At 42.4% G+C, this 26,458-nt stretch overlaps 2 protein-coding genes across 2 annotated transcripts in view; both read left to right on the plus strand.

Moving 5' to 3' along the window:
* Window positions 1–21,545, plus strand: part of ca10a (carbonic anhydrase Xa) — a 183,458-nt gene extending 161,913 nt beyond the window's left edge. The window contains exons 5-10 of the mRNA XM_041066679.1: window positions 2,008–2,217; window positions 12,703–12,798; window positions 16,396–16,468; window positions 18,302–18,456; window positions 18,774–18,948; window positions 21,523–21,545. Coding sequence (XP_040922613.1) covers window positions 2,008–2,217; window positions 12,703–12,798; window positions 16,396–16,468; window positions 18,302–18,456; window positions 18,774–18,948; window positions 21,523–21,545 — 732 coding nt within the window. The remainder of the gene's footprint in view (window positions 1–2,007; window positions 2,218–12,702; window positions 12,799–16,395; window positions 16,469–18,301; window positions 18,457–18,773; window positions 18,949–21,522) is intronic.
* The window catches only part of LOC121175582 (transmembrane protein 94-like), an 847,517-nt gene that overhangs the window by 705,361 nt on the left and 115,698 nt on the right, over window positions 1–26,458 (plus strand). The gene's annotated exons all lie outside the window — the stretch shown is intronic.

Raw genomic sequence — 26,458 nt, forward strand, 5'->3', positions numbered from 1 at the left:
TCCAACACACCTCTCTCCTCCTGCTCCCCATACTTATCTCCTCTTTGCATCGCTCCCTTTTTCTCCTTTCAAATCATTGATTTTTCAGAGCTTCTATAAAATATTTACAATGTGTGGGCAGACGTCTTTCTCTGGGAATTTGGAGGAGGGGGTGTGATCATTTTTGAAAGCGAGTGGTAAAGGGAATGAGGGAACAGGAGAGGAGAGGAGAGGATAGCAAGGGGAGCGGAAAGAGGAGAGAAAGAGGCAGATAAGAGCGATGGAAGTCCACCCAAAGTCATGGCGTGAATATCAATTTCTCACTTTGAAACAACTCCTGATTATGAATAAATAAACACAGCGCCGATAGAGATCGTTATTCAAGGCTTTTGTAATACCATGTTTCCCCTAAAACCTCGCAACGTATCGATTGTGAGCGTTTTCTGGTGATTTCGACCTTTGAACGCTTTCCTGTTGCATCTCTCCCTGTCCTTGCTTTTCACTCGGGGCTCCACGCTCTCCTTTTGTCTGTTGGAGTGTTGTTGCAGTTTACAGCACCGCCTCTCCCTCCTGCTCAGATTGCTGTCTAATTAAATAAAGCCCTCAGGACTGTTCCTGTGTAAGCTCTGCTGATGATACAGGCTTCAATGAAAACTTGAATTCCTAAGCCGTCAAAAATGTAAGACGACAGTATCTCCTTATTTCTGAAACCAAAGCTCATGTAGCTGAAAAAAGACTTCAAGAGAAACCTGATTTTCCTCACTGTTTTTTTTTCTTTTTCTTTTTTTTTTTTAAAGCTCTTACTAAACAAATGATTCAGTGCTCTGTCATGTCAGCCAGAAGACTCAGACTGAGGCAAACTTCAGAATGCACCAGTAGCCTTCAGATATAATTGTTCCACAGTTTAAAAACCTTTCAGAACATAACAAAAAAAAAAAAACATTTAAATTAGTCTGGTGTAAGTTTTTGTGATTTAGCTTTCTTGCAAAAGTTTGGCAGATCAGGTCAACTTTTTATTTTTCCTGTACAGAAATAAAAACTCCAGTCAAATGGGTGTTTTGAGATAAACACATATTATTTTATTCGTTTTTCACCTAAATATATTGCTTTAAAAATGATTTTGTGTTCGCGCAACCCTGTCTCCTCAAAACTGTGTTCATACACCACTAATATTCAACAGCAAATACCTTTTGACGGCACTGTAAAGGACCTGAAATCAGTTTTAATCAGCATTATATGGAAAACAGCTTTAATGACCTTTCCTGCAAAATTGCAAAACATAAATCATACTGAACAAACTGTTTTATTTGTGTTAAAATATCCAGCCATGGCAGCTGAAGCACAATTTTAATCATTACGCTTGTGTTGAAGCCACATTCCTACAGTTTCCCCTGTGGTACAAGAACATAACACTTCATGTTTTCACTGAACGTGATCCAGGCATCAAAAGCCTGTGCCATCCTGTCTGTTTGTGGCAAAGTCATTACATGAATTTCTGAAGACAGTTGTTGGATCTCCTTAATATGCAGTACCTTGGAGTCGGAGTTAAGTAGCCAGTTCTGCTGTAGTGGAGTGATCCACAGCTGGAAGATCTACAGTTGAATTTTTGGTCATAATTACTGTGCTGTATTTGTGCGACTGTGTCAAATCCAACATCCATCTTGTTGTTATTAACTGGGAGGGAATTTGGTTTGTGGGCTCTCATCAAAGCCAGCTGATGTAGCTTTTGAAAGAAGAAATGGTATCTTGATTCTGTTACAGATGAAAAGTTAAACTCATTAGCAGTAAAATCCATCTTTGTTCAAGTTGCTCCCACTCAGGGGTTTTGCTGCTACAGCCTTACATGGCCTGGCATGACCAGTAGCTTTGGGTGGCTAATGCTAACAAAAAAAAAAGATGCTGCCATGTAACACACTGTACATCACTGAGACACTTCACTGCCTGTAGTTGCCACCCGTGGCTACAGTGACATGTCTTGAGATGTGCTGCTTTGTTTTGAATACGTAAGGGAATATGATCGCATTCAAGTCTGCTTCATCTGTTCTTCCTCAGGTGGGAGGGACGATGTACAACACGGGCCGCCATGTCTCTCTGCGATTGGACAAGGAGCATCTGGTTAACATCTCTGGAGGGCCAATGACGTACAGCCATCGTCTGGAGGAGATCCGGCTACACTTTGGAAGCGAGGACGGCCAGGGCTCTGAACACCTGCTGAACGGACAGGCCTTCTCTGGGGAGGTGAGTGTGTGTGCGTGTGTGTGTGTGTGTCTCTGTGTGTATGATCATGTATGGGGCTTAACTGAAATGGATATTTATGGAAAGGATAACTGTGGAGGTGTGGTGTGGAGGCCTGTGTGTACAGGTCAGACATGCTGGTATTGAGCTGCGCCATGATGAGTTTGTCAGACCAGATTTCTCAAACACATCAAGGTTCAGTCATTCATTTGGAGTCATGTGTCAGGTCACATGACAAGATATCTGGCTCTTTAGCTGCTAAATGCTCCACTGTGTTCACTGGCCAGTTGCTAACTTTGTCTTTCTGCTGACAGGTCGTAGTGCAGTTTAGGTTGATGAAAGCAACTAACACAGTAAAGTTACGGGTCGCGCTGTAAAACCAAAATCACAGAGCTGAGGGGAGTCAGGTGATAATATTCTGTGGGTTCATCACTACAAGCAACAACTTATGGGTTGTGGGGAAGGAGACCTGACTCTCCTGCCTCTGCAACCATGGCCGTGGTGCCCCTGAGCAAGGCACCAATCTACCCCAGCTACCCAGGTGCCTCACTAGGCAGCCCCCTGCCACAGTGTCTCTAGTGCATGTGCATGCTTGTGTTTCGTTCACTTGGTGTGGGTAAAATGCAGAGAGTAATTTCCCCAGGAGGGATCAATAAAGTAATTAAAAAAAAAAAAAAAAAAAAAAAAAAAAAAAGAAAGAATGAGGCTCTTGTTCATCTGAAAGCAGAATTTTAGCATTATGAACCGAGTTGGTTTAAATGTTTGTTGAAAAAACATCTTTGTTTTTTTGTTTTTTTAAAGTCTAAATTGCTCCTCCATCTCCATTTCAAGTACCTTCGATTTTGAAAAGCTTTTTACACACCTCAATGAGTCAGAATTTCCCCCAATCTGCAGAGAAGCATGCAACGTTCCAAATGAGTTTTCACATGATGGCAGCAATTTGCATCAGTGCTTTCAGCAGGAACAAACTTTTCATAGAGATGACAGTTAAGCATTTAGCTCTTGTACACACATCTTATGCCCCGTCCTGGGCAAACGCTCGCGCCGTGAACACGCACTCGGCGCGCGGTGCCATTTAAAAAATTTTGACGAGTGAGACAATTAGCTTCTCTGGCTTTGATTGTTCAACAAAATCATGAGTCATTCACGCCACTGCATTCCTTCACCGCCGTTATATGAATAACCAATTTGTGTGGCAACAAAATAATTGCAGTCTTGACAGGCAAATTTATTATAATTAATGATAATCATTTATCCTCCCTCAGAGTCTGAGAGCTGATATTCAAATCATAATAAAACAAGTGTTTATGGCATCCTTCGGGGTGGAGAGAGCTGTAACCCAAGCCTGAAAGGACGCACACGCACAGACACACACACACACACATTACTGTATACGAAGGCTCCCTCTAGGGATTCATGTTTTATTTCACCCCTGCCTTCAGTCACTGATTTGCCCTTTGTGGGTTAACACTGTGATGGAGGAGCTGTTCAGAGCCAAGCAGAGGAAAGATTCGCCGCTGATATTTGAAACGTGATGTCACACTGTTGCAACATTGCACTCAGCTTCCCTAAGGCAGGCAGCAGAGGGGAAAAAGGTTATGTTGGCAGCAAGTAATTTCCTTTGGGGGTAGAGGGGGTGGGGGGGCATGCCTTTAAAACACTAACAGTGTATATGTTTTTAACTGTAGAATGTAAACTCACTCCAGGTTAAATAGAGAAGACATGACATCAGTGTCCTTAGTGGCATCCGTACCCTTGTGAGCAGCAGGAAACACTTGGTGGGGTTTATTTTGCCCTGGGTTTTGTCTGCGTGCAGGCTTTTCCTGTGTGTGTAATTGGCAGAGCTTGTTGTGTGTGTGTGTGTGTGTGTGGGCACAGGTGGACAGAAAGCACTGCAGACACTACTAAGCAAAAAAACTGTGGAAAAATGCACTTAATGAATTCAGTTAGTTTAGTTTGCATTATTTAGACTTAATTTTGCACTAAAATTAAAAAAAAATACACTAAGAAAATGAATGCTAAGCAAATGATTTGTCAACAAGTTTTCATTTTAATTTTCATTCAAACATTTCTGTGAAAAATTGATTTTCTCTCTATAGCCTGGGCACATAAATTAAAGTGAAAAATGAAATTCATCAGTTCGATTTAATTATTTTCTTTCATCAGCATCAACAAACTTCCACAGATTTAGGCATAAATAGATTTTTTTTTTGATGACTAAAGCTGTATTTAGTTTGTCTTATTTTAGCTGATCCCAGATCTGTACAGTAGCTGTTCTGATTAATGTCACATCACGGTGCAGCTGCAGCAGAATGCAGAGTCCTCTGCCTCTGCTCCAGCCTCATAAAATCCTACATTCTATCACACAGCTGCGATGTCGCAGTCATAAAATAGCCCACACCTGTAGATTTCATCAGCAGCTGGCTTGCAATTACTTCCGGTTAACATAAGTACGCTGAGACTGTCTCATGATTTATTCCTTTGTTCTGATTAAACGTTAAAATAACAATAGGTTGGGTCCTGTATGTTCACATCGTGTCACTTTGCGACATCCGTACAACAGGACGGTTTTCTGGAGAACCCGATTCTTTGCTTGTGGAGCTTCTGCTGTCGCTCCAGGTGCTGCCTGTGAGGCCTACGTTTCTACATTTTGGAGAGAATAAGTGCTTCTGTAATTTCAGGAGTGAGAGGCAGCCTCCTCTCACTCCCCTTTCCCTCACACTGCGAGCGGTAAAGTATATTTTTCATAGACTGGCGATGCAAAGGCGTAAAACCATGAAAAACCACGATCACAGGGTTCTTACTGCTGCTTCACAGCCCATCAGTACGGGCTTCTTGATGGCGCTGACATTATACTACGCCATCTGAGTGCAGCGTGATGTGACATCACATCAGCCACAGTGTCTGTAGTGGGGCTGCTTTTGTAAAGCTGTGGAAACTGAGTGCCACCTACAGACACACCATGCTGCGACACAAACGCGCTCCGGCTGCTTTAAAGGTGCGAACTGATCGCAGTCCATCAGGTCATCGCAGTAAAAGGGAAGGTTACAGTAACACAGCATTTTTGTTTGTTTGTTTGTTTTGCTTCTGAAACTAAATCCATGTACGTGGTTGCTAACGTGTGGTCCAAACTGTATCCAATAACTATATGTAAGCAGTTAGAGTGCTTAGGTTTTTTTTCTTTTTCAGCAGAGTAACTGGCAGCTCTGCTCCAACAAGCCTGATAGTTGGAGCTGCCAAACCGCAGGCAAAACAAGGCCGGGAAAGGTTGCTGACAAATGTTTATTTTTTTTTTTTTTTAACATAGCATTCCCTTTTGCCATGTTCTCCTCACTCATACAACTGTTCCTGAGTGAAATGGCAACTAGAAAACATCCTTCTCATCCTCCGCCACCTCCCCTGATAAACCCCCCCCCCACCACCACCACTTCCTTTCTCCAAGCCAAAGCCGTGACTTCAAGGTCCAAAAAGATGTTTCGTAATCGGAAATGCAGAACATTCTCTCACTCTCTCCTCTCCCTCTGTCTCTCTCTCTCTGTCTCTGACTCCCTCTCGCCTCCATCTGCAGATGAGTGGTGGCTGTGTGTGTCCTTGAAATGTGAACAAAGAGAGAAATATTCAAACTTTTTTAAAGCAAAGCATCCCTCTGAAATGGCAGCCTGTGGGTGGGGGGGGGTGGGGGCAGCAGAGGGGTGTTGGGGGGGTGTCAGGTGGGTATGGTGACGTGTGTGTGTGTCTGTGTGTGTAGGTGCATTAACACTCCAAAGCCTTCGTCTTTAAATCGTCACTTTATATTTCCTAACTGATCGTGCCTGTTTCTCTGCTTTCCATTTTGCCTGACTGTGTGTGTGTGTGTGTGTGTTTGTGTTTGTGTTTGTGTTTGTGTGTGTGTGTGGCCCATGGAAACAAATGACCAAGATTTAGACGTGGGCATTACATATAACCGTCACATAAAATACATCTCATATTGTACAAATACATACAGTGCATATCACATGAAGTAAACCTCAGATAAAACAGAATTATCTCCATGATGTTATTGACACATGCATTTGTAAGGATTTATTATCAGTGCCTGACAGGTTGATACATTTATAAGTAATCACTGAGATTTGGGAACAAGATACAGCAGCTGAAAGGAGAAACACAAGCAGTCAGAACACACCTGAAATGTAGAGGAAAACTGTGAGAGCATAGCTACTCCACGTACAGCAGGTCAAAGCTGAACCAGGAGTTTGGTCTGTGAACTGTAATACTTTAGAGTTCACCTTCATTCTCTCTCCCAAACAAGTTTGAGTGAGTTTGGAGCATCCAAATTGTGTTTAATTAGAATTGATTGCACTCCCAGCTCAGGAATTAACTTGGTGAGAGCAATCCTGTCATTATTACAGACAGAAACCATGGCCAGTGGGGGCCTGTGTAGCCTAGAATGAAGGCACCAACCATGAACCCCAGTTGGAGTCAGGGCAGGGATCTTTGTTGCATGTCGTTACCCATCTCTCCTGTTTTCCTGGCATGTCTCTGCCTTCTACTATCACCAGCTGTCAATCACTGGCAGAGCATGCGACCATTAACAGGAGTATGCTACTAGTGCTACTAGTGGTCAAAAACTCCAGTTTAGAATGGAGTAATCTGTAACTGTTGTCCTTTGATAATGTCATCAACATATCATCTGATCAGGTGCTGATGAGCCTTTGCTGCATATGAGTTTTCAGCAAGTGCTTAAATGCAACATGTTTCCTATTGGCACATAACTTATACACTCAGGTGCCAGTTTATTAGGTCCACCTGGTTGAAACTAATCTAATACAAGAGTCCTGCAACAAATGTTCGGTGCTTCTTATTTAGCACAAAATAACAGAACCACCTGTCAGTGTAACACAATATAGTTCAACAGCGCTGCACACTGCTGCCTCCAAAACGAGCATACAGTTCGATAAAAACCTCTGTTTCAACACAAGCTGAACATTAGAACAGTCATGAGTGCAGGATTTAATGCAGGACCGTTGTATTAGTTTTAACCAGCTGGAGCCAATGAGCTGGCAACTGAGTGTATATTTATTTTAACAATACATATGCAAAACAACTTATCTGACATTTATCAGACACAAACACTGATTATACATGTGCACATTTGTGTATCATAGAACATGCATTTGTCATTAATATTGACTTATTTACCATTATCATCACATTGTTATTCTTTTTTATGAATAAATCTAATGTCAAAGTCAGCACATACTGACACCAGCACCACAGAGAGAAAATATTAATATTATTAATCAGGAAACTGCCAAAAACACTGTCTGTGTGTGTGTGTGTGTGTGTGTGTGTGTGTGTGTGTGTGTGTGTGTGTGTGTGTGTGTGTGTGTGTGTGTGTGTGTGTGTGTGTGTACAGCCTCTGTATGCATGTCTGCTTTCCTCACTGAATATACAGTAGAGTGTATGTGTGAGAGAGAAACTGATGCTGTACTGTGTATTGGCTGGTTAGCTGCTGCCATACAAAACATTCCAGTACCTGAGGGTTAAATTATGCCGGCTGTGTGTGTGCGTGCGTGCGTGCGTGTGTGTGTTCAGCTCTGCTTCACAGTCTAATCTGAAAATGAAACACCTTGTTCTTTTAATAAGTGCTAAAATATTCCAAATATTATTCCTCCACCAGGTTGGCTCGGGTTTTAGACACTCGGGGAACACTCAACCATCCTATTATTCTCTGATTTAAAAAAAAAAAACAAGAAACAAACAAACAAAAAAAAAAAAGTCAGGTCAAAGCAGCCTTTTTAGAAGTTATTCTTATTTATACTGTCCTATAAGTTGAGAGAAATTTTGTGAGAAATCTGACAAAATTCCACAAAACACCTAATGCATCATGGGAAATCCAGTCACATGTGGCCCAGGTTAAAGGACCATTCTGTTGAATGATGTAGCAGAGAATGGTTAGCAGTACAGTAAAGTGTACCAGACGTGTTTAGATTGATTTCCTTCCTTCCAGGCAGCCGCTGCTTTGTGTTCATTTCAGCCGGCTGTTGGTGTACAGACGGGAAACGTAGGTGATCCATCACAGGGAAGAATTCATCTCTTTTAGTTTTTGGTCAAAGTTAGGTTGAGGTAAGGTCATATAGGGACTATGCTGAAAAACACTTACTGTTGTATATTCAAGGACGCCTCTGACATTTGAGGGAACTCGCTCTCAAACATCAGCTTCAATACAACAAGTAGCTGCATTTCTGTTTGGTTGTTTTAGCCTTTGCCTTCTAATAAAAGTTTTCTGAGAAATAACAATCAGATCTCGCACTGCAAAGACTTTTCATCTTAACGAGTCAGTCAGACATTGCAATTTTTTTTTTTTGCTCTGTAAGGCTGTGAGTGGCTGTCTGAACCGAATGCTATATCACAGATCAGGTGAAATAACTTTGACCTACTGATGATGAACATTCAGGGTCTTCAAAGTCTTTAGGATTCATCCTCTGGGGACCAACACTGTCATCGTTAGAACACCACTGCTTAGCATGGGGAAAAAAAAAAAAGTCTGTTCGTAGCTGATTGGTTAAAATGTTCAAGATTCATCATATCAGTACTGTCTGATGCAACTTTAAAATCAAACTTGATCAAAGATTCTGAAATGGTACAAGCTGTTAGAGTTGAAGTCATAACGTGAGTCTTTACTGTTACAGGTGACTTAGATTGTAAAGAGCCTGAAGAAAAAACACCTTTGTTAGAGAAAGACAGACAGTGAAACTTGCTCAGTTTGCTGTAATTCTGCTGAAATTCGCCATCTCAAAACCTGAGAACTATCATCTTTCACAGAGCTACGATCGTTCAACAACAATAGACCATGAGTTAGAGAAAAAAAAAACTTCATTACCATAACCCATTATAATACTGTCATACTATAGCCAGAGAACTATAGACTTTCTATTCTTTCATTTTCCCTCACTCTTCACAAATATTCAGTCTGACTCTGCAGTCTGGGAAAAACACTGAAAAAGCAAACAGTATCTGAGCGTCTGTTCCCTTCACGACCTTCTACTCCCATTATCACCCATCATTTACACCTCCTCACGAAACAACGTGATGATGGACAAAAAAAAAAAAAAAAAAAACTTAACATGGTTGCATTCAAATAATATCTGTGTGAGCATTAAATTACACTAATGAATTCAACTAGCTTCTACAAACTGGAGGAGACACCGCTCGTTGCTAAAGAGAGGATCCGGCTATATTTAATACAAATCTTGTTAAGTGTACGAGAAGGATTCGCCATAGGCAGCTGTTCCAAACATTTTAAACCCCCATCAATCACAGACACACACCTCATGTGTCCTCTTTCAAACACAGTCACACATGGAAAAATCACATCGAGCTACTATCGCTGCGGCAGATTTATCGGTCACAGAGCTTTTGATGAGGAAAGCTCGTTCCGTTTTATTTTCTCTTCCCCTAATTATCATTAATCACTATTAAATGGCACATTTCGCCCACATCCGCACCCGTGGTGTCCTCATGGGGGAGCTTCAATTAAAATCACATCAGAACATCACTGCAAACAAACAAACATGCATAAATACGTAGAAGTAAATAAGAGAGCTAACTAAATTTGGGATTATGATCAATTACCACTGCATTATGATATGTATTAACACAAATGATGCACACAAAGATGTTGAATTCTAGTTTGGTCGTGGTACTATTGTGCCAGTAAGACGCCTGATTAAAACCCAGGTAGTTAGGCAGCTCTGTGTGTATAATCAGAGTGTGATCGGTGCGGTGTGGTATCAGGCCTTGTCCTTTTGTTAGTTTTATGGATCTACACTCCAGTTAATCTGAAGGAGGAAGGACATATGGCTGGAAGTTGAGATTGAGAGCGTCATTTCCAGCCCAGCGCCTTTAAACCCCCCCTCTCACCGTTAACGCGGAACACCTCTCTTCTGCTATCGACTTGCTGTCTTCATATTTCCCTGCCCCGCGGGCCAGGCCAGCCATTACACCATAAAGAGGCTGTCATGACCCCACGACACACACAAATACACCCACCCACACACACACACACACTCCTGAGAGAACTGGTCTGCTAAGCAGTAGTGACCCTTCGTACCCAGTTCAGTGTTGTCTCAAATCCCTTTCACTCAGCGTAGCTTCCCATCCACATTTAACTGAAGCTTGAAAGCCTGTGGCAGCAGCTGAGGAGCTGCTGACACACTGAGAGCCATGAACACAGCTTTCACTTTGGAGGCTGTTCCATCAAGACAAACACTAAATTCAGTGTAAAGTTATATGTGCTGAGGTTGGGTTCTGATTTTGGATCCAGTTTTAGGTTAACAAAATACAGGGTTTAACTGCAGGCCGTCACGTTTTGTAGTTTGAATGATAAAGTTTAAATGAGCTAAGATATTATCACATGACCAAAGTGTGGAACTTCATGTGATACAAGTGCTTCACTTTGGCCCAGAGACCAAAACCAGTCACGGCATCAGCTGAGAAGCAGTTTCAATACTGGTTTCCAATTCAAGAAAGTGCTAGTGAAGCCAAACCCTAATTTATACCAACTCTCCAGTATCTATCACACCTCATTATGTGTTCTGTCAGCGTCTCTGTCATCATCGCAATCTGTTCAGTGGCATCAGAACAGAATGTTATGGCTGAATCTTAATAGACTGTACCTGTTAGATGTGTAGAGGTGTTACTGCATTCAGCAGTTAGTGTGAGTCTGTCTGAACGGAGCGACGCTGTGGTACATGTTGTCGCGCCGCAGGCTCACAGGCCTCAACCAACGTGCCGGAGCCCGTCTCCTCTGCCCTCTCTTCAACTGTTGCTGTTTCTAATTCCGACCTATATTTCCTCCCTCTTTTGCTCTGCGTCTCCCTCTCCTTCTTCTCCTTCTTCTCCTCCATTTGGCAGACATTCTCTCTTTATTACGGCCCACGCTGGCCTTTTATTGCCCACCAGCAGCAAACTTTGTGCAATTTGTCACTGAGGGAGTGTGGATGAGTTCTTTTGGCTGCCTCTGACACTCTCACCTAAAAATCTAATCAGATCAGCGTCGGGCCCTAATCACTTCCTCTCTCGCCTTGATTGCATTTATAGACGTTCTGTCGCTCTGCGCTCCCCCAATCGAGCATTTCATAATTACTCTCCTCTTACATTTGTTTATTTATATCCACCAGTACAGTATGTGCCAAGCCCACTTCCAATGAGCGAGGATGAGAAGTTTATGGAGGTGGGGAGAGAAAGACTGAGAGCCTGTGGGAAAGATGTGAAAATCATTACCACCCCTTTGTGCTCAAAATAAGTGCTTTATCACCTTTATATTCATAGCAACTCATTGTGTTTATTGCTATTAAAATGTAGAGGTATTACAGCCGAAAGGCAGTGGATTAGGGGCTTTAGGTTGTAGTGGTGTGGCTGTAAGTTTTGCCAATTTAGGTCATGAGCATTTATGATTTTTGTAACAACAATTTAAAAGTTAGGATTCAGCAAGAACACTGCGATCACGCTGAATTAACAGTAACAGTACTGACAGGGAGATCTGCTTTCTTTATCTTATTTTTTCAGTCTTGTTGATCTGGTTTTAGTACTAGGTTCTTAATCATGGATCTCATCTGACTGAGCTAAAGGCACAGAGACCCAACAACAAGCAGGAGCTGAAGGAGGCTGCAGTGAAGGTGTGGGAGAGCATCACCAGGGCAGATACAAAGCCAAGCCTCTGACCTAGGGGTCAAGGCAGTAACTGTGAACCACAGTGTCTCCAGTTCATGTCACTCTCCTTCTCTGTGTCCTTTTATTTCCTGTCCTCATCCCTCTCCCACAAAAACATGCTTTAAAAATACATGTGTACATATTCCAGATGGGTTCATCTCTGCTGGCTCTGAACTTCCTATCTACGAGTTCTTTGTTGGAACAGGTTTTAAAAGCACTTTTACAAGTGGGAAGTCGAGCAGTGCCTCCTGCCCACGTCCAAACATCATTAAAAGGCAGGAATGCTGAACAGCTGTGAGTGGATGGAGCATCTGTGTCAGTGAAACATTAACCTCATGCTGGGAGATGGTTTATGCACTCTCACCTCAGCCCGTGAGAGCTGGCTGGCCTTGGATCAAATGATGACAGCATCCCTGCCTTCTTCCGTCCCTTATTACTTCTATCCACATCTACACCGAGCACCAGAATGTTCCGAACGCCAGCTCTTTCCATTAAACTGGCTGATCTGGGAATCCATGGGAGAGATTTGATCCCATATCGGTTTTCTCTTAAAAAATCATCTGACGTGTTGTAGCAGGGAGGAAGGATTTAGCAGAATGAGGGATTCTTGACTTAAGGCAGCCAAGATATAGATTTTCTAGAAGTGTGCTCAACTCTTAAGATTTCTATTTTGTACTCACTTTGGAGATCAGCCTTGTGTCTCGCTCTCGTAGTGTGCGAGTTGTCAGCTGAAAATGTCAGATTGCGGTTTCCTCTCAGTAAATCTCCACATGTGTTTTCTGTATGTTCCAGGTTCAGCTGATCCACTACAATCATGAGCTGTACACAAATTATACAGAAGCTGCTAAAAGCCCCAACGGACTGGTCATAGTCTCCATATTCATGAAGGTAAGTCTCATACATATGTTTAATACCTGCCTGTCTCCTATGACGACACCTTGTAATGGATTATATGCTGGAAATCAGAAACAGAACACACAGCAATACACAGACAGAACGTGTAGGTCAAAACGAAACAGGGCTCGACATCGTGTTTGCTGCAGACAAGGCTCAGTTAAAGGTGGACCAAGTGTTCATCCAAGTGTAGCAGCACTGACATGGTCACAAGTGTTTTCCTGTTTCATTTAATGTGTTTGCAGTGACAGCAGTTTCTACAATGATTCTTAGGAATCACATTAAAAAGTGTTTTTGCCTCGTGATCATCAAATTTAGACATTTTTATCCAATTGATTGATTTTAAGTAGACAGAAAAAAAAAATGGCTCAGGTTTGGCCCACAGCTCAGTGGTTGACTCCAGGGCAAAGTTACACTTCAGGTTTACATGACCCAGTGTATGATGGGAAGGTTGGTGGCAAAAAAAAAAAAAAACTAATAGTACTCATTCCAAAGGAAAGGAAGAAAAAGAAAGGAAATAATAGGCCTTTTTCACAGCAGACATTTTGACTTGTCCTAATAGGAGGAGCACAGGTGTTGCTAATCACACTAACAATGGCTCTGTCTCTGCGCTTCCTGTTCCAACATGTCAAAATGACCACCGTGACAAACATCTACCGAGGCAGCTAAATTGAATTCAGGCGTTGCTGATTTTATTATTTACACCTGTGTTTGTCCTACTGTGACATGTTAAAATGCCCTCTGTGAAAATGACCTGCAGGAGTGACAAGGAAAATGAACAAGCTTTACATGTCAGTATATTTATTTTACTAAAGCTAAGTCACAAAAAATAAAAATAAAAAACAAATCTAAAACAAACTATTATTTACTGTCGAATGAATCTGGGTCTGATGAGATGCCTCCATGATGGTTTTGAGTGATGGGTAAGACTCTGTGAGCATGAGTGAGCCTCTAAAAATAAGAGGACTTGGTGGTATTGATTACATGAACAAAACTAATAAACCAGCAGACAGAGACATGTGTTAAAGCTCGTATTCAGCCACAGAACAAAAACAGGAAAGCTCTGAGTATTGTATTACTCTAAAGACTTTTAATCAACGTTACATTAAACGCAAAGAGTATTGACTCGCATGAGCAAATGTAAGACGTGTTTACAAGGCTTTTATTACAGAGCCAATTAATCATTTCAAAAGGAGTTTCACCCCAGTTGCTTTAAACTTAAAACCCCTTTGAAACCCCTTCACTCTGCTGCTCCCTCTGTGTCTTTTCCCCGAAATCTTCCAAATGTTCAGCTCAAGAAGACATGACTCACAAACAATTAGCAATCCAATTATCCTGCAGAGCAAAACAATGTGCTCCCTGGCTTTATGTCAGAGCTGAGCAGCAGCGTCAGGGCGGTGGCAGTGCTCCCCTGTCTCTTTGTTGTGTAGGAGAGGTTTCCATCACGAATGAGAGGCTCAGAGATCAGAGAGGCAGCCAACATCCTCACCACTGTGCGCACTAAGGCTGAAAAGTTCAGCTGCTAACTGCTAATTAGCTCCCCAATGTCAATGGGACCATCATTTAGTCTTGAAGAGACAGAGGAGACGCTGACCTAGGTCAGCCCTCCTTGATTCTCCCCCATCCAACCAGGGGGGAGTGTGTGGGAGGAGATATGAGAGAGAGAGAAAGGAGCCCGGGCGTTGGAAGTGGAGTGCTTCAGGTGTCATTGCTGTATGTGATGGCCTGAGGAAATGGCTCTGCACCAGCAGTCTGCAGCTCCACACTGATGTTAGGTGAAGCCCCCAAAGACAAAATGTATAACATAATACAACACCACTACACATGTTGCTATTTTAAAATCTATTCACAGGTAGTCAATTTTGTTGATACCTAAAATAATGTCGCAGTAATATCCAAAGAGGTTAATAAAAAAAATCATGTTCACCCAATTCCAATCACCTCGCCACCCACTCACACATCCAGCTGAACTCCTGATTTTTTTTTTTTGCTAATGTATCCCACTGTCTTGAGCGTGTTTCACCAGGGCAGCCTCCTCAGTAGTAGCACAGAGCAGAGACGTGGTAATTAGCCATGTCTTTCTCAGAGCAGAAGCGCGATTTTCTCACTTCTCGGTGACTCACGCTTTCCAAGGCCTCGTCAAATTTCCGGTTCCATCACCGTGACTCAGAACGCGCCAGGAAAGGGGGCCGCCCATTCTAGGCATGGAGTCGTGAGGCACCATTGAGGCCAGCAGTGGGCAAATGCAGCTACGTGGGGACCTGGGACGGGGTTTTACAGTGAATGCGAGGCCATTTTTCTCTCACTGATGTTCTCAGTTCATTGTTGATTGATGTAACAGCAAGAAACATATGGATCTCCAAGATGTGTCTTATGCTTATCGTGCATCTGATCGACATTCAGCCATATGGTGCTAAGTCTCTACTTGTCTGTCACCTAATGTGAGGACATTCCTGGAGTTGAAGAGACAGGGTGACTGAATCCCCTCAGGTGCTTTTCTAGGAATACGATGAAAATGAGAGAGACAGAAAGTGGGAAAACTAGTGAACAGCTTGAGCGTCTGGTGAAGGCAAAGTAATTTCAGTTGCAGTGAGGGAGGGGGAGGGAAGGGGGAGGACAAGCACATCTCTTTTTAATCACTTCGCCCAAAGACATCTCGACAGTTAGAGCGGCGAAGTCCACTGAGCGTGAGTGAGGGATAGATGGAGTGAAGAGGAGAAGGGCACAGGGGTGAGTTAGTCAAGCAGAGTGAGAGCGGAGTTTGAAAGAAGATTTACACAGAATTAACACACACACACACACACACATATAAATATATATAGGTACAGGTGTGGTGAGGAGGTGAGATATGACAAGTTCAACAAAGAAAACAGGGATTAGGAGAGAGAAAGGGAGACAGGTCAGGTATCTCCATTTAACTGGAAGGCTCTGGACTTAGATACTAACTAACATACTTCACGTACAAACATCAAAGTGGTATCAATCTTCACCACTGACTCTGAAATATTCATCTAATTGTTCACTCCTTATGTTGCTGTCACATTGCTGGGTCCTGTTGCATTGTTCTGTTGTCAGACGAGAGGCAAGGCGAAGGTAACATTCAGCAAGGTCGCTGCCAACGATCCTGTCACATCCATCTCCGATCCAGTGAATGTCTTGATCCAGTTGTGTTAGGACAAAAACACAATGTGTTTGCTATTTAAAAAGATGGATTGTGTTTTGTCGTGGCGGCGGTGTCTATGAGCTGTTTTTTAATGCTTTCTTGAAAACAGTGGGAGCCTTTGTTTTCCAGAAGGAAAAGCAACAGCAGCAGCAGCAGCAGCAGAGAGTGTAGGAGCTTCTGACTGTGCAAAATACATCAGTGGGTTTTAGACATTTCATGGGCATTAAAGGTGATAGATTAAAAAGAAAAATACACTGGCATTATCCTTTAGAGCACTGGACTGAGTAGATTAAATTTAGTTTAATTTTGGATGGGCTGTGAATTCATTACGTGATCAGTCCTCTTTTTTTTATTCTCTCTCTCTCTCTCTCTCTCTCTCATATTTAACTCCACCCTTTTCCACTCCTTCTTCCTGTCCTGTAATCCAGATTGCCGAGACATCGAACTCATTCCTGAATCGAATGCTGAACAGAGACACCATCACAAGAATAACATATAAAAGTAAGTGACTGTGCACTGATTTAAATGTTTAGACATCTGCACCACTTATGTTTGAAACACAGACTAACTGTTCACTGAGCTTTGCCCCCTTTAGTTACTGATGCTAAACCTGTCACTCTTTAAGTTCTTGCAGTGATCTCACTCAGACTGCTTCAACATGTAAAGAGATCCAAAAGCTGTCAGGCTCACAGTTGCTAAGCTATGATTGGACAAGTGCTGGCTCAGGAAGGGGTTTGGTTAAAAAGTCAGTTCTTCTACTGTCAAATCATTTTTTTTAAGTAAGTGCTTGATTTTTTGGATCTCTTAAAGCATCATTATTTCATTCCAAAGTGGTAATTGAAGGGATGCTGCAGGATGTGGATGATGAGAGGCCTGCGTGAGAACTCTTGATAGCTGGAGGAGGCTGTTGGTGAGGAAGCATGTTAGGCAGCCGTCGACAGCTGCTCTCCAGAGGTTTCCCTCTGCCAGCCTGCCATACTGGAGAGGCGGCATCGGCACAGAGATCGCCCGGGGCTAGCTTGAAAAAAGAGACAAATAATTGGATTAATGGGGGGAACAGTAAGTAGCTGGATAAACACACTGACCCCTTGTGGCTGGAAGAAGTCTCAGAGGCAACGAGAAGAGCAAGAGGCTTCAGGCGAGGGGGCAGATGGGGGGGTGGAGGAGCTGTGGGGGGGGGGGGGGGTTCCCTCCGGGTCCAGCTGGAGGAGCTGGAGAGGAGCATGGATTCTGACAGCTGTCAAAACTCCCTCAGATACGCCGTCTCACACACACTGACTCACATGCACACGCAGCCACACACCACCCCCTCACGCTTATGAGTCCTTAAGCATATCCCTCTCACAGCCAGTAATGCTGCTGGCCTAACGCTTTTTTTTTTTTTTTTAAGTACATATGTGCACACAGGCAAACGCAAAGACACATACACTCCATCCAAAGAGAATTATTTATTTCAACCACACAATCAAAGATCAGGGATAGATGTGCTCTTCAGCTGTTGTAGATGGAGTGGTAACAGCACATAGAGAGGATGATAAAAGCTCTTTTATGGGGATTTTCTTAAATTAAGCCGGTCATGCTTATTTTTTTAAATAAATTCATATTCTTTTGATGAACTCTGCTCACAAGATGCAGAATGTAATAGCGATGCAGAACAAAGCTGCATTAGCATGAAAGCTGCAGTGGTCCACCACAGTGACCTCATCAAACCACGCAGTCCATTTGTCAGCAGAGGTCCAACCGATGACAAGTTATTGAGAGCATGCTACTGGAGTGTGAAGAGGAAGCAAGAGAGTTGCAGTCCGTCTAATTAGTGTCCTGACAGTGGCAGCAGTTTGGATAAAAGAGGTTTTGTGCCGCCTCACCAAAAAGCCTGTCATTCACAGAACAGTAAATTATATGTGAAATAAGAAGTGAGAAAAAAAAAAATTTGTTAGGAAAGATGAGCTCAGCGTGTGATGAGCAGGGAGGGATGAAGCTACAGCCTGCACACAAGAGGAGGACGGATTCAATAGACTCACAACTTCCACAGAACATGCCCAGTTTTTAGTGACCTGATCCAGACAAGTGTATATATACTGTATTATCTATAGTGCCCTCAAAATGCCCCACAGTGGAATAAAAAATGTAGAATCAATGGACGTGTGATCTCAGACACAGACTGGGATGGATCTGCACCATGCATTCTGATGCTTAGATGCTAGCCATCTAAAATTTGATAATTTCAATCATGCAGACAATCACTTCATTTTATACATGAGAAAAAGTTTTTACCTGCAACTGTAGAGTCAGGTGATTATGACTTGTTGTGTCTGACTGCTTTTCTCCCTGCAGATGATGCGTATCTACTGACCGGCCTGAACATAGAGGAGATTTACCCGGAGACGAGTAGTTTTATCACATATGATGGATCGATGACCATCCCTCCATGCTTTGAGACGGCCACATGGATCCTGATGAACAAGCCGGTGTACCTCACACGTATGCAGGTGAGCCTCAGCCGCCGAAACCCAGACCCCCGAAACACAATTCCCTGAAAATTCACGGAGGATTGTCAGTCTCAGCTGAGGATTTTCTCTGCCTTGGAGTTTAACTTCTGTTCTGCCTGTGAAACACGTCAGCCCAGCACTGAGGCTTTTACTCCCAAACTTTCTCAGCTCTTCCTCTGTCTAATCCTCCGTACAGTCTTGCCTGGAAAATAATGCAGTGGATCAAAATGCCCGGCTCACATTTCCTTGATGCTTTTGCCAGCTTTTTTTTTCTCAATGGCTTCTTTTCTCCCTCCCTGTCTCTGCCTTCCTCTAAGATGCACTCCTTGCGCCTGCTGAGCCAGAACCAGCCGTCTCAGATTTTCCTCAGCATGAGCGACAACGTTCGCCCGGTCCAGCCGCTGAACAACCGCTGCATCCGCACCAATATCAACTTCAACATGCAGGGCAAGGACTGCCCCAACAACAGGGCTCAGAAGCTCCAATACCGAGGTAGAAACAAAACCAACAACACCTTTCTCCAACTCTGACATTTATAGATTATTCAGTGAGGAGGGATATCTTGAAATATTCCCTGTAACATTAGTACACGACCAAGTTTTCACCAAATTCACTCACTAAAATTCTAGTTAATTAGATTTTAGATATTTTTTTTGCAGCTGGCCATCATCTCCTGGACATTACACTCAGCAAAGTGTTGGTGTAGATCTGAAAACAGAAACATGACTACTACAACATGGTTCAGGAGAACAAGACACATGAGCAGTCACATGATCAAACAGGCTGTACAGTTAAGCCAGATTATCTGAGACTCTTTGGTTCAACATTACAGTTCGGTAATAACAAATTAATAATATATCTTGGAAACAACCATGATGAAAAAGGTAATAAGCAAATATCTTGATAAGAATAATGAGAGTATATTTCCTTCTCATTATCTCGTTACTACTGAGTTGCCATGTGAAGTCCTAAGGTAAACACACAACTGACTCTTTATTTTTACTTTTTTTTTTTTTACTGCCTTTGATTTCTCTTCCAATTAAGATGAGTCAAAACTATATCACAGTAAGTTAAATGGTGAGAACAGAGAGAAGAAAAAGACTTGATACTTTTTATACTTTCCCTTTTAACCTGCAAGTAGTAGGTAAAAATAAACAGAATCTAGAAACCTAGCGTAGCATCTAATCATGCTTTACATTACTGTACTGCATTCACTGTATATGAAATGATGCATTTTCATCCACAGGCTAAAGCTAACAAATGATTACAGTGAATGTGTGCCGCTGCGTGGAGGTTAAAGGAAAAGTATTAATATGACTGTTCACACTTTTATTTTCGTTTACTTATTTATATTCACTTACATTGTAAATGTACCTAACAGCCTTTTACTGCCTTTTTTAACAGTGTTGTTTATTCCCAGATCTCTGCAGTCACTTTGGTGAAAACAATATTTCATAATAGTGAGCGGCCCAGTGCAGTAAAGCAGAATCATCCTTTAAAATGCATGGCACAAGAGGGTTTCACCTCAGTTGTTTATTTACTAAAAACCGATCTGTGGCAGTCCCTGCAGCTATTTACTCCCTGTGCACTTCTGACAAGCGACTGACGAGACATACTTTTTGGTCAGTAAGTGCGACATGTTATTACTCACTAAACTCTCAGCTTCAGGGGGAATATTGCTCCCGAATGCCCCTGATGTAATTTGTTTCAGAAAAGACATCCACATAAATTCCGAGGGATTATTGCTTGATCTGGGCTCGCCATTATAATCAATAAACTTTTAACGTCGAATTGGAGCGCGGTGCTGGGACTCAGGTGAAGGTTGATAACAAAAAAAAAAAAAAAAAAAAAAAAAGAAGCAGACTGGAGATTGATGTGCTAAAGAGAAGGAGGAAAAAACAACAGGCAGCAGAAAGTCAGATGGCAGGACAGTCAGAACACCTGTTTGGCTCCGACTGTCAGAACTGGCTGAAAACTGGCTTGTCACAGCTCGCTGCAACCTGGGAGGTGCTGCTGCAGTCTGTTTGTCATCTCCTCTACTCTGTTTCAGCCAATATATCTGCTGCACAGACTGCTGAATTTCACCCCTGAAGCGTAAATACGCTGAAGGAGGGAGGTAGCCCGAGTCCCTGCTATTCATGTGTTATTTTTTTTGTCATTTTTTCGCTCAGGATTTACTGTACTATGGCCGACACACATCGTGCTTGTCTTTTGCTGCCTGTATCTCCCTCTCTGTCTTTCTCTGTTCTTCTATTCTCAAACCTTCGCCCCCCCTCCCTCAAGAGATGAAAATCTTATTCTGTGCAGCAGTTGTGGGGAGATTTCAACCCTCCCCATCCACCTTAGACCCTCCTGATCTCTAAACAAACAAACTCCAGAGACTCTCAGAGACCAAACCAAAAAAAAAAACTGAACTGCTTCTTTAATTGTTCTGAGATTTAAAGGCCTTCAAGATCTCATTAAAAGGGGAAATACGAGTCTTCGGTGATTTGTTTAAGGTCAACCTTTAGAGCACGAGCTACGAGACACACTCCTCCCCTCCCAGGAGAGGTGATCATCAGGGTAACTGAAAGTGGAATCAGGGAGTTGGTGGGGGGGGGCTAATGATGCTGTGCACATATAGGTGTGTACTATTTTATTTTTAATGTCTGATGAGAGGAAACGTGGCGATGATGGTTATGATAGCACACGCCGATAAATTCCTTCTTTCACACAACTGCGAGACTTTTATCTAATTACAATGTTTACTCGTGTTCTTGGCACCGCTTCGTTTTCGGTATAATTTCCTGTCAAGGCTGCCACTCAAAACATAATGGCACCAATTCACCAACACCCCCCCCCCCACACACACACACCCACCTACCTCCACATACCCATGCACATTCATTCCATTCACTCGAGTGCCATTCCTTTTAAATTGTATGTTATCGCTAAAGATGAAATATGGTTTCGGGGGGTGGGGGTGGGGGTGTTGGAGGATGAATAATGCTGGTGAATAGTTGAACTGTGGAGAGCGCCACACATATAAATCAGTATTCTCACTCCTGTCCTTCTCCTCTCTTCCAGTGAACGAGTGGTTGCTAAAGTAGCCTCCCTTGGATGAGCATGGAGACGAGTGTCAGAGACGGAGAGCTGGGAGCAGGACGAGGCGAAGGGGAGGAAAGGAGGAGGAGGACGGGAGGATAAAGGAGAGAAGGATGTGAACCCAGGCTTAAGGCTGCATCTCATCTAAGATTATTTCATGGCATTGTATAAAGACAAACAACACCAGACATTATCTGAATCAAGGAACTTTGCAACACGAGCAAAGAGACTCTTCTTTTCATACATACAGAACAGTCTGATCCCTCGATCTAACACATGCTAACAAGTCCTTTCCCCCACTGTACGACTATATCTATGGGACATTTTGATACCAATACTTTTTTGGGAGAAAACTAAAAAAAAAAAACACAGACACTTGGAAACAAACTACAAAAAAGAAAAAAAAAAACAAAAACGTGGAAGCATTTATTTGATAGCCTCCCAACCAATAGGACAACGTTGGGACTTAAAAGCCTTTGTACATAAAGATGTTGCTATCAGTGGGAAGAACCAGGGCCTAAGTCACTGCCCCCACCCCCACCCCCTCCCCCCAACCCCCACCCTGCCGGTCAAGACTAAGTGGTCAACAAGACTCACATGGACGTTTCATTACAGTCACCAACAAGGCATGCAATCAGCAAAACCAAGAGAGAGGGAACATCGCCTTACCTTGTCATTTTCCAAAACTAGAGTCATCTCATGGGAGACGAGCAGATATTTACAAGCTTTCTTACGGCCTCAGAGCAACCGGTGTCTTGGCCTCGTTTGTACATATTATAATTATCAATACTGCAGAAAAATTAATATGTAAAGAAAAGTAATGAATTAACATTCAAAAGATATATTAAGAGGATTTAAAAAAAAAAAAAGACAAAAAGTTGAGAATTTTAAAAAGCTTGGCGCACTTTGAATTCTGGAGCAGTTCTCAGTCTGAGCTGATGCCTTTTTTTTTTCTGTTTTATTGTTTACAATGGTCATACACTGTGTTTGAGTAATGTTATCAGCCCAATAAATGTGTCTGGAAAGTTCATTTTGGAAAATGCTTCACTATATGAGGATCTGACTTATTGTACCTGTACCTGTTTTGTACCGTTCCATATTAAATGTGTTGATATGTCAATAGTACCCCCTCAGAGACATGCTCAATAACACCGGCATCACAGAGAAAGCACCGATCAGAGATCTCATGATATCATCGCAGCAGTCTGCCTTTCTTTGCATTGTTTCCATGATAGGGCAGAAGCTTATCAGCCAGCACAGAGGAAGCTCTGTCAGGGTTACCGTGACCTGTCATGGTCTTTCATGTCACATCAACAGTCATCGGGGGACAGAGAGGACGGGGACCTCCTGTCCTGTGCTGATGAAGGTACAGGGCTAAAAATAAGGGTTAGATCCACTATTGAAAATAATCGATCAGGAGCCAACGACTGGTTTTCTAGTGAGACATTAACAAGCTCAAGTGAAACCAGAACTTCAGAATCACAGTGATGTTTATAATGATGCATGTTAGTCCAAGCTTGCACACATTGGCTAATCACTGCCTGGAGTGGGTTTGATTGTCAGAATGTCTGCTTTAAAAATTGAGGGATGGGCCTCCGTCGACGCCCCCTCCCCCGCCCCCCATGGGAAAGGGAGGCTCAGACACTGAGGCCGACATCATTAGCCAACCTCACCTATGTTCTTGTGACTGAATGGCGGCAAACACTTACAGGGAAACTCAGCTATAACGTGGGTGAGATGTTCGGGTGTCCATTTACACTCCATTCAAATGTCCACATATTTTGTGTAAACAGGTATAAATAACATCCTGACTGTGCTGTTTTACGGTTGGTAACAAGGCTCACCAGTCGAACACCAAAACTACTGCAAGCTGTAAAAATTTAATGGTGCAGCATTGGAGAGTAGCTAAGTGTCGTCTTGTCAAGGATATTTTATTATATTTTGCATGCACAGGTCCTGACTTTATTTCTGCAATATTGCTAGAAGGTATATTAGTTTTATTTCAAAGAGCTGGGAGCCTGCAAACCAGTGAGGGAAACCTCTTTAGCATGCCACGAGAGCCTACTAAATCTACTAAAAAAAACCTTCATGGGTCTGTTTTTCATAGAGTTCCAAGGTGGTGAACAGTAAATGCCTTTCCAAACAACCAGTTAGGAGAAAGGAATAGTGGATTCTTGAGGTTCCTTCTGTTTGGTTGGTTTGTTGTTTGTTTGTTTTGGTTGTAAATAGCCGAATTCGAAGAAACTCACCACAGGAGGAAATATTTAGCCGTAGCACTCAAAATGATGGATATATTGGTTTTAAACCTGACATACAAACTCAGAAACATGTCCGGATCATGATAGCTTTTGAATTCAGCTTGGCTTTGTGTTAGGTGAAGCACCCAGCCCTGTGTTGTCTGTTTCTGTCAACAGGGTCCTGCTGCATCGATCCTCCCCTCCCAGCCCTCCTTCATTATCTCCCAATCAATTCAGGATGCCTCTTCTTGTAGCCCTGATGTGAAGAGAAATACTGCCTCAAAGCATGTGGGAGTGCGTGTGCACATGAGCATTTTCTGTTTGCTATCTGATCTGTGCCCTCTCCCTTTTTTTTTTTTTTTTTTACAGATCTGTAATGAAAAGATAGCAGAGGGCGGAGGCTGAGGAGAGAGTTCTCAGAGGCCACCAACGCCCAAGGTTATGGAGGCCATTATTCTACCTGATGTAGGAGATGCAGGATTGAGCCAAAGCTGGAGGACGGATAATAAATACGCCAAATGATTCAGTGCCCCCCCCCATCACCTACACAACCCACCCTCACTCCACCACATCCCAACAAATAATCAGTTCTACCCTTGTGACTACGCAGTAGATCTCGCTGGACTCGACCGCTATCTGGCCCTGCCAAAAGGAATGAATGTTACGAGGTGTGTATAAATTGCTGCACTCAGATGTTCGGGGGGGACATTTAATGATATTACATTAATAAGAGCATAATAAGGCGATGGCGTGCAGGGAGCTAGAGTGGAGCCGAACAGCTGCCGAGCCAAATCGAAAATGTGCAAATCTCCATATGTGTGTTGACTCCTGAGACACACCTGTCCAGATGTATTTGCAGCAGTGGGGCTTTCAATCAGCTCTGCTGCAGCAGAGTCAAACTTTTCTCTGTGATTCAATTAGGGGAAGACTGGAGTCACTGCCTCTGGACACAGGGGTGTTTGATATCAGTTACACCAGGTTACGTTAATAGATAAGTGAGGGTTTTTTTTTTTTAAACGCTCGCTTATCTGGGAAGATTAACTGGACATCTATGCTTTTTCCAAGCAACGACTTTCCTCCTGCTCTTAATGTTACTCACATTTATAACTGGGAGCCGTCCAGTACAACCACAGGATTTGACTGGTGGCCACTATGGCAACTGACAGTTAAGCGTCATGCAGCTGGATATAGCTGGAGAAAGAATTCTACCTTTTTGCAGATGACTCACAATCCCACTACTCAAACCTCAAGGAGCTCCAATGATTCTATACCAGAAATGCTTCTTATTTTCAAAACTGAAAACAACCAGCACTACGCTGGGACACAGAGCCACAGTCAGTTGGGTACATGTCCTGCTCATTTTTCAAAATCTTATTTTTGTCTACTCCACACTTCATGTCAAGTCAGCAGGAGCAGAGAGAACATAGCACAATGCAGGTTCCACACAAGGATGTATAACAATAGCCATAATAATAATATTGATTCTAAGACAATAATAGGGCTCATAATCAGATTTACAACAACAGTAACAAAATTAATAGTAATAATTAAAGAACCTAATAATGATCCAGTGATGGATCCAGACTCCGTAGCTATGGAGGTTGATGTACCTGCAGAAAGCGACGGGAGGAGAGAAGAGAAAGATGAGAAAGCACAAAACTATGGGAAAGGAAAGACGCCGAGTTAGCAACGTGTATTATATATGGGATATGAATGTGTGTGGGAGACGCGGAGAGAGGAGCTTGGTCCGAGCTGAGCCTTAACTGTATGCTTTGTCAAAGAGCAAAGTTTTAAGCCTGTTCAAATTCACAATTTACAGTACAGGAGCACAACAGGCTGTTTGAAGTAGTCTACCTTGTGGTCCAGCAGAGGCCATACTAAAACATGCCCTATTGACCTATAAGTAAACTAAGCTAATATTGCTGTGTTGTTTATGAAAATGGAGGACACTAGATAGCAAAACTGAGCAAAAACAATCACAACACCTTATTCAAATTCAATCGAACAAATTGTGGGTCACTTCAAATTTATTCAAATTTTATTTTTGGAAATGGTGACAGTACGATCAGGTATAGGATTTTTATATATCGAATATTAAGATTATTTGTCACTTGTCAGACAAATATTGACGGATGAGCGTGGTGTTATTCAGATTCATTAGCAGAAGTTTGAGAGCTTATAAATTATGCATAGGTGCAACTTAAAAAAAACAATACTTATCAAGATAAATATGCAATATTTTATAAATTTTCCAAAGTAAAGAATGAGTTTTGAGTGCCAGTCTACCTTGTCTACAATGCCTACTTGTATAGTTACATATCAGGCTTGTTGCGATGACTTACCAGTGAACTGTAATGCCGTTTAGAAATTATTAAGAAGAAAAGGATATTTAAGTTGTGTTTGTATGACTTTTCAAAAATTCCTCTCTGAATGATGAGTTAAGATGAGCTGCATAATTTACTCATTCCATTATCACATCCTCTTCTGAGACCTCCAAACCTCTGACAGCCATACAGTAGAACTCAGCCTGGACTAACATAACACTGTCTCAGAGGATGCTAATTAATTTCACTCTTCATGTATTCTCAGTTCCTTTTGAGCTGGGTGCTATTCTGTGCTATTATAAGGCTTCTGTTGATCCTCCAATACAACATCATTATATATGGTGCTCTTAATTTGTG

This window comes from Toxotes jaculatrix, chromosome 21, assembly GCF_017976425.1.
Source record: "Toxotes jaculatrix isolate fToxJac2 chromosome 21, fToxJac2.pri, whole genome shotgun sequence".
NCBI lineage: Eukaryota > Metazoa > Chordata > Actinopteri > Toxotidae > Toxotes > Toxotes jaculatrix.